This window comes from Barbus barbus (genome assembly GCF_936440315.1).
Source record: "Barbus barbus genome assembly, chromosome: 7".
Classification (NCBI taxonomy): Eukaryota; Metazoa; Chordata; class Actinopteri; order Cypriniformes; family Cyprinidae; genus Barbus; species Barbus barbus.
Window position 1 is genome coordinate 6,168,211 of NC_136735.1, and position 8,452 is coordinate 6,176,662.

General features: G+C 36.3%; 1 protein-coding gene across 1 annotated transcript in view; it reads left to right on the forward strand.

Annotated features, from left to right (window-relative positions):
- The window catches only part of usp34 (ubiquitin specific peptidase 34), a 47,942-nt gene that overhangs the window by 25,819 nt on the left and 13,671 nt on the right, over positions 1 to 8,452 (forward strand). The window contains exons 37-54 of the mRNA XM_079421137.1: positions 786 to 938; positions 1,791 to 1,951; positions 2,157 to 2,461; positions 3,340 to 3,503; positions 4,071 to 4,136; positions 4,223 to 4,369; positions 4,455 to 4,511; positions 4,616 to 4,693; positions 6,114 to 6,208; positions 6,295 to 6,467; positions 6,550 to 6,700; positions 6,805 to 6,883; positions 7,003 to 7,056; positions 7,341 to 7,436; positions 7,533 to 7,597; positions 7,886 to 7,961; positions 8,112 to 8,159; positions 8,295 to 8,360. Coding sequence (XP_079277263.1) covers positions 786 to 938; positions 1,791 to 1,951; positions 2,157 to 2,461; positions 3,340 to 3,503; positions 4,071 to 4,136; positions 4,223 to 4,369; positions 4,455 to 4,511; positions 4,616 to 4,693; positions 6,114 to 6,208; positions 6,295 to 6,467; positions 6,550 to 6,700; positions 6,805 to 6,883; positions 7,003 to 7,056; positions 7,341 to 7,436; positions 7,533 to 7,597; positions 7,886 to 7,961; positions 8,112 to 8,159; positions 8,295 to 8,360 — 2,034 coding nt within the window. The remainder of the gene's footprint in view (positions 1 to 785; positions 939 to 1,790; positions 1,952 to 2,156; positions 2,462 to 3,339; positions 3,504 to 4,070; positions 4,137 to 4,222; positions 4,370 to 4,454; positions 4,512 to 4,615; positions 4,694 to 6,113; positions 6,209 to 6,294; positions 6,468 to 6,549; positions 6,701 to 6,804; positions 6,884 to 7,002; positions 7,057 to 7,340; positions 7,437 to 7,532; positions 7,598 to 7,885; positions 7,962 to 8,111; positions 8,160 to 8,294; positions 8,361 to 8,452) is intronic.

The following is an 8,452-nucleotide window of genomic DNA, read 5'->3' on the forward strand; positions in this document are numbered from 1 at the left end:
ATCAAACCATAGCTATTCAAACCAGTTAAAAAAATAAGTTCATCCCTTTATTTCCATGAAAAATTTGTGAAATGTTGAATATTCTGTGCAATGCATTTTATCCCAGAAGTTAAATGCATTGTGAATGCCATTTATTTATTAATATTTCTATTTTTAAGTTAAATTTACACATTTGGTAGACGGGTAATTGAAAGTGACATGCATTGCATTAAAGGGATAGTTCACCCAAAAATGGAAATTCTGTCATTAATTACTCTCATGTCGTTCCAAACTCGTGAGACCTTCGTTCATTTTCAGAACAAAAATTAAGATGAATTTGGAGAGCTCTCTGACCCGCCATAGACAGCAAGGATATTAACACGTTCAACGCACAGAAACGTAGCAAGGACATCAGTGGTTCAACCGTAATTTTCAGAAGCTATGAGAATGTTTTCTTTGCACGCAAAAAGTATTCTTTGTAAAATTACGGTTGAACCCCTGATGTCACATGGATTATTTTACCGATCTCTTTGCTACTTTTCTGTGCGTTGGTCGTGGTAATATCCTTGCTCTCTATGGAGGGTCAGAGAGCCCTCAAGATTTCATCAAAAAATCTTAATTTGTGTTCAGAAGATGTACGAAGGTCTTACGGGTTTCGAACGACATGAGGGTGAGTAATTAATGACAGAATTTTAATTTTTGGTTGAACTAACCCTTTAAAGGGTATACATCTGTATAGAGTTTAGAGTCAGAGTTTATACATTCTCTGGGAATCAAACCCATGACCTTGGTGTTGCTATCTGCAGATGGCGGTGCGTCAGGAGGCGTGCAGTGGTCTGTATAAGCTGTCTCTGTCAGGTCTGGAGGGAGGAGAATCCATCAATAGATCCTTCCTGCTGCTCGCTGCGTCCACACTACTCAAGTTCCTGCCAGATGCACAAGCGCTTAAACCCCTGAGAGTAAGTACAAGCACTCACAATGTGCCAGTGTTATGTTAGTATTTAGTATTTATTTATATTTATGTATTTATGTGTATAAAAATTGATTTAGCTTTTATTTTTATATTTTTGTCTTTCATTTTAATTTTATAATTTTTTTTGATAATTATATTATATAATGCTTTGTCTGTTTTTTTTATTATTTTTAGTTGTTTATATTTCTAAATAGTCATTAAAAATTAGAATGACATTTTTAAATTTAATTGATTTGCGTTTTAGAAATGGCTTTTTATTGTTGTAAATATTTTAAAAAATTTTATTTCAGTTTTAATTTTATTTCAGTTAGTAATTTTAGGACTTATGTTTTATTACGTTTTATTTTTGTTGCAAATTTTTATATTTATTATTTAAATATAAACAAAAATTAAATAAATAATATAAATTGAATTACATTGTCTCGGTTTCACAGATGGGGCTTAGTTTAAGCCAGGACTAGGGCTCAGTTAAATTAAGATGCTTTCTATGCAGCTTTAATAAAAATGCCTTAGAAAAATGTTTGAGGTGTGCATCTTGAGACAGAACAATGGCACTGACATATTTTAAGACATGTAAGAGCAAGATCATTTTCAGTTGAGACAGCTCAAACATGCATTTTAGTCTGGGACTAGCCTTAAGCCTTGTCTGTGAAACCAGGCCTATATTTCTATTTTAATTCTATTTCAGCTTTATATCAGTGAACACAAATCTTTTTTTTAGTTTTAGTTAATGATAGCAACTCTTCTTAAGTGCTGGCTCAGTGTTATTTACCCATTTCTTTTTTGGGTGCACAGTTCTTTTAAATGAGTGGATGTGTGTGTTGTTTTGCCGGTGCAGGTGGAGGATTTTGAGGAGGAGGCCATGTTTCGCACCGGCTGTAAGGAGTATTTCTGGCTGCTCTGTAAACTCATTGACAACATCCACGTGAAAGACGCCAGTCAGACCACCCTGCTGGACCTGGACGCCCTGGCGCGACACCTCGCCGACTGCATCCGCAGGTCAAACACGCTCCTTTTGCTAGGGTTACTGCATCAGTTTCCTTCTGAACCTTTAACTTGCTCCTTCAGAGCGCAGCCACAAGCAAACAAACTTTATTAGTTAGACTAGAGTGGAAAATCACTGGAAACATTATGCTTCTAGAAAGTAATTGAGCAAAAATGCATCATTTATCTTTCTAAACACTTGTTGTTTGTCCTCTTGCAGTCGTGAGATTTTGGACCAGCAGGACGGGGCGATCGAGGACGACGGTCTGACGGGTCTCCTGCGTCTGGCCACCAGCGTCCTGAAGCACAAGCCTCCCTTTAAGTTTTCCCGGGAGGGTCAGGAGTTCCTCAGGGACACGTATGACCTGCTGTTCCTGTTGCCCAGCCTGAAGGACCGACAGCAGCCCAAATGCAAGAGTCCTGCGGCCCGCGCCGCAGCCTACGACCTGCTGGTGGAGGTGGTCAAGGGTTCGGTGGAGAACTACAGACTGCTGCACAACTGGGTCATGTCGCAGCACATGCAGGGTGAGCACTACAACCACAAGTGTGTTGCAGTGGTTTTCTGTGGACATCTCTGTTGCTTTTAAATTAGGCTGATTAGATTTTTGGTAACACTGGATACTATAAACTTCCTTAGTTAACCACATTCTTTAACATGAATTAACATTGAAAAGTTCTTCTAAAGCATTAATTAATCATAGTTAATGCTAATTTCAACAAGTACTAATATTTTTCTTTTGAAACAAAACTTGTATCTGTTAATATTATTTAAAGAACCTGAGCTATCATGAACTAACAAGGAACAGGTATATTTATATTGACTAAGATTCAGAAATGCTGTAACAAGCATATTGCTCATCATTAGTTAATGCATGAGCTAAAGTTAACTAAGGAAGGTTATTATAAAGTGTTGCCATTTTCATTTTTATTATATTTGTATTTTGTTTTTAACTTTAACGCTTATTTATATGTAGACAACAGCAGAAACCAAATCATCTTATTTATTAACAAGGTTGTCCTCATAAATTGATTTTAGGAGTTTTCACTATGCTTTTATATCTCACAAGTATTAAAAAACACACAAAATTGACATGACGTTATTATTAGTTTTTGTTTTTAAATGTTTCTTTTTTTTTAGCTTTTTCTTGTTTGTTTGTTTTTTAAATTTTAATTTTGACTTAAAAATCTATTTTATTTTAGTTGCCAAGACAAAACTTCTAATTTTCATGACTATTTATATATATTTTTATATATGTGTGTGTAGCCTAATTTCAATTAACGAAAACAATTTTAATTTACTTTAATTTATTTTTAGTGTTTGTTAATAATATCATCACTGATAAATGCATACTTATGTATGTACACACATGCCTTGGTTTGATCTTTGGTGTTTGGTCTTTTAGCGTCTCATGCTCCTTATAAATGGGATTATTGGCCCCATGATGATGTCCGAGCCGAGTGTCGTTTTGTGGGATTGACTAACCTGGGCGCCACGTGTTACCTGGCCTCCACCATCCAGCAGCTCTACATGATCCCAGAGGCCAGACAGGCCGTCTTTACTGCTAAAGTGAGTTCATAAAGCTGACAGTCAGATCTGATGAGATCTCTTTTCTGTTTGTAATATATACTAAAATATAATTTACTCCTGTGATGCAAAGCTGAATTTTCAGCATCATTACTCCAGTCTTCAATGTCACATGATCCTTCAGAAATCACTCTAATATGCTGATTTGCTGCATAAGAAACATTTCTGATTATTGAAATAACTGAATATTTTTCCGTAAAACTATGATATATATATTAATTTCAGGATTTTGTGCTGAATACAGAGTTCAAAAGAACAGCATTTATTTGAAATAAAAAATCTTTTGTAATATTATAAATGTCTTTACTGCCTCTTTTGAATGATTAAATACATCCTTGCTGAATAAAAGCATAATTATGCTGTCATGTCTTAAATGCACTAATACAAGACAGGCCATGCGTTACCATCATTTTACCGCAGTTGAAATAATTGAAATGTACCTTCCTGCATGGCTTATTGTTTAATAACACACAGACACCATTGTATAGTTTAAAGTGCTTCTGGATGTTGTTGGATTTATGTATTATAGTAATATTTGTTTATTTACAGTATTCAGAGGACATTAAACATAAGACCACGTTGCTGGAGCTGCAGAAGATGTTCACCTATCTAATGGTACGTGACTTCATCACATGATGTGATGCCCTCTCATGACTTCAGACGTGATGTGATTTTAATGGTTCTCTGGTGCTCATGTGCAGGAGAGCGAGAGGAAAGCGTACAACCCTCGTCCCTTCTGTAAGACCTACACGATGGACAAACAGCCTCTGAACACAGGAGAGCAGAAAGACATGACCGAGTTCTTCACAGACCTCATCACCAAGATAGAGGAGATGTCTCAGGACCTGGTACGACATCCGTCTCTCAAACAGCTTTGAGCGTGCTTAGTGAAATAGTCACAGACGTGTAATGCTTGTGTGTTTGTCGTTTCAGAAAAACACAGTCAAAACGCTGTTTGGAGGTGTCATCACCAATAATGTGGTTTCTCTGGTAAGACTGAGCTGTGTGAACCTGCAGCTCTTGTATGTAATGTGTATTTTCTGAAAGAGAGAGGTGGTGGATGAGCGTGTAATTGGATATCTGTGTGTGTGTAGGACTGTGATCACGTGAGTCAGACGGCTGAGGAGTTTTACACAGTCAGATGTCAGGTGGCCGATATGAAGAACATCTATGTGAGTGTTTCTCAGTTACACACACACAAACATACTCCTCAGAAGGAAACTCATGCTCTGTGTGTACAGGTCATTAACAGGAACAGGATTTAAAGGATTAGCTACCCAATACAGGTTTTTCAATGGCTGATTTTTTAGATGTTATGTGATGGTAGCCTGTAGGTACTAATGCTAAAGCACTATATAATTTCAATAATTTTGTATTGATTCACTTAATATTTGATTTGTTTACTAAGTAATTTATTATTCTAATTTCTAGCTCTGTTTTTATGTCTTGTAATAAATCATGCATTGTAATTGGAAATAAAGTTTTCCATAATTAGTAATCCATAATCTTTTGAAAAACGTTATTACAATCAACATGTTTTGGGTGGGTCAGTGGAAAAATGGCTAATAATAGCCTTGACTGTTAATAATAACTTTGTGCCAAGAGAAATATTTTTAGGGCTGCCCTCGACTAAGCACTTTTCTGGTCAACTAGTAGTCGTTCATTTTAAGCATTAGTCGACTAATCACACATTTATTAATAAACCATTTAAAACATTATTATGAGCCTTTAATTGCCCACATAGTGTAATAATCTCTCAAGAACACGCATAAAGCTTGCTACAGCACACAGGCACAAGTAATTATTATGAATGTGTCAGGGAAAAACAGTAAAGAGACTGCATTAACGTTTTAATAATTTGATAAACTAGTGTTTTTTTTTTCAGTTTAAGAGATGAACTCAGCGACACTGACTCGTCATCTCCGCAGTAGTGATGCGCCTTTATGCATGTTTACTAATAATACTTACATATTATGACCACATAGACGATTAGTCGACTATTAGGGGGCAGCCCTAAATATTTTGTCTGCAAAAAATTGATCAGTCACTTTTTCCCATGACAGAGCTTGATGAGGCCAAAATAAGTATAAAAAATAATGATATTCTGCTCAAGACCATTTATGTTTGTACCTTGTTGACAAAAATAAAATAACGTTATATTACTCTCGTAATGTGAGATTACATTACAGAGATTGAATGAGATTAAGACATTATATCAAAAAAAGCCTTAATAAAAAAATAAAAAAAATTAAATATATAGAAATATTTTTTCTATATAACTTAAATACTGTTTTCTGTTTGAATATATTGTAAAATGTAATTTATTCCTGTGATCAAAGCTGAATTTTCAGCATCGTTACACCAGTCTTCAGAAATCATTCTAATATGCTGCTTGAGTAAGGTATATAATCTAAGTAATGTGACGGGGTTATCCTGTTGGTTATATCAGTAATAAGTCAAGGAGTTAAACAGAGCATTTCAAGTCCTTTTATTTCCCCCAATTAAGAGCTACGGAAACCATCACTGTCACACAACATCAACCCCTAAAACTAATATTAAAAAGTCATCTGTGTCTCTTTCTCTGTGTTTCAGGAGTCTCTGGATGAGGTGACCATTAAGGACACTCTGGAGGGTGATAACATGTACACCTGCTCTCAGTGTGGGAAGAAAGTCCGTGCTGAAAAACGGTAGTTTGCTCTTTTCCTCCTCGGAGACTGGAAATCTTTCTCTTAAGGCACCTGAGTATTTTATGACATCTCTTTCTGTCTCTCAGGGCTTGTTTTAAGAAGCTCCCGCGGATCTTGAGCTTTAACACCATGCGCTACACGTTCAACATGGTGACCATGATGAAGGAAAAAGTAAACACGCACTTTTCTTTCCCGCTGCGGCTGGACATGACGCCGTACACCGAGGACTTCCTCATGGCCAAAGGAGACAGGAAGGAAGGTATAGCGATTGATCTGCTAAACACTGTGTTTTTAAACCGCGTTTGTCTTCTCCAGTCAGCTAATCGTGATCTCATTTGCAGGTTTCCGTGACGACAGTGATGCCAAAGTGGCGGAGAGTTACGAGTATGACCTGATCGGTGTGACGGTGCACACGGGGACGGCGGACGGCGGCCATTATTACAGCTTCATCAGGGACATCATCAACCCACACGCTTACCGCAACAACAAATGGTGATCATTCACGCTGCATTTTTATCTACTGAACCATTTTACCTCGACGTTTGCTGTTGATAATTGACCATTGTATGTGTTTGTGATGTCATTTCCTGCTGCAGGTATCTGTTTAACGACGCAGAGGTGAAGCCGTTTGATTCGGCCCAGTTGGCCTCAGAGTGTTTTGGTGGAGAGATGACAGTAGGTTTTCTTGATGTTTTTCCCACCTGATCAAGTCATCCTATATACATTTAGGATAGACTAATGTAAAAATCAAGTTAATGTTGTTTTCATTCAAAAATGCTCTCGTCTCATTTCAGACAAAAACATACGACTCTGTCACAGACAAGTTCATGGATTTCTCCTTTGAGAAGGTTGGTTTCATGATAATAATAACAATAATCATAATTATAAAATCACAGAATAGTAATAAATATGATTGATTAATCAAATTAATTTTAGATATTATTTTTATAGTAATAAATAATAATTGATTCTTATTACTATATCAATTTTTTTATATTTATTATAATTGTTAAAATTATAATAATAACAATAATATATATATATATATATATATATTTTTTTTTTTTTAAAATAAGTTTTGCTTGAGAATCCTCAGAAATGCTCTGCAAACAAAGGTTTGTCTGTCTTTCAGACCCACAGTGCCTACATGCTGTTCTATAAGAGAGTGGAGGTGGAGGAGGAGAATGGGAAGGACTTTAACTTTGACATTTCTCCTGACCTTCTGGAGGTACAGACCTCACTGTACATTAGCCTCGCTCTTCACTGCACACATCTGAGCATTTCACTGACAGCTCATCTCTCTCTCCGTCTCTCTCTCTAACAGTGGATCTGGCACGATAACATGCAGTTTCTCCAAGACAAGAACATCTTTGAACACACATACTTTGGGTAGGAGAACAGTCTAGAACAATTTCACAAAACTTTGTACAAGGATGTCTTTGATAACTTTTTAATTATTTTGTCTTTTCTTTTTATTCATTGTTTCTATTTATGTATAGTCATATATAATGTCTATGCAGTTTTTCTCTCCTCATTCTACTCTCCTTATATGTTAATTTGTTATCTTTTCTTATTTTCTGTTCTGTTTTATTTTTCAATGTAAAAATTGTATTACACAATGTATTTATATGACCTGTCCTTTCATTCTCTTCTATGTTCATTTTCATTCATCTGTAGCTTTATGTGGCAGCTGTGCAGCAGTATTCCCAGCACTTTACCGGATCCTAAATCCGTGTCGCTCATGACGGCTAAGGTGAGTCTGTCCACCTGAAACAGCATTTTCAGAGCAGCACAACACCAACTCATGAAGCATCTATATTTTCAGATGAATCATTTTGAGCTATTGTCCACAGAGAAATAGTGAGGTTCATAATAGAGTCGTTTTCCTCTCTTTCTCTCACAGCTCAGCACATCATTTGTTCTGGAGACATTCATCCACTCCAAAGAAAAGGTGAGATGGACTTCTCTTCTGTTGTTTTTCTATTGTTCTTGTATTGTAATTTGCAGGAGAGACCTGATGACATGTAGTGTTTAATAATTGTTTTTTGCTCTTGTAAGTTAATTTTTTCATTCTTTTTTCTCTCAGCCCACAATGCTGCAGTGGATTGAACTCTTGACCAAACAATTTAACAATAGCCAAGCTGCTTGCGAGGTAACACACACACACACACACACACTCACACTCACAGTCTCTCAGACACACACACACACACACTCACTCACACTCACTGTCTCTCAGACACA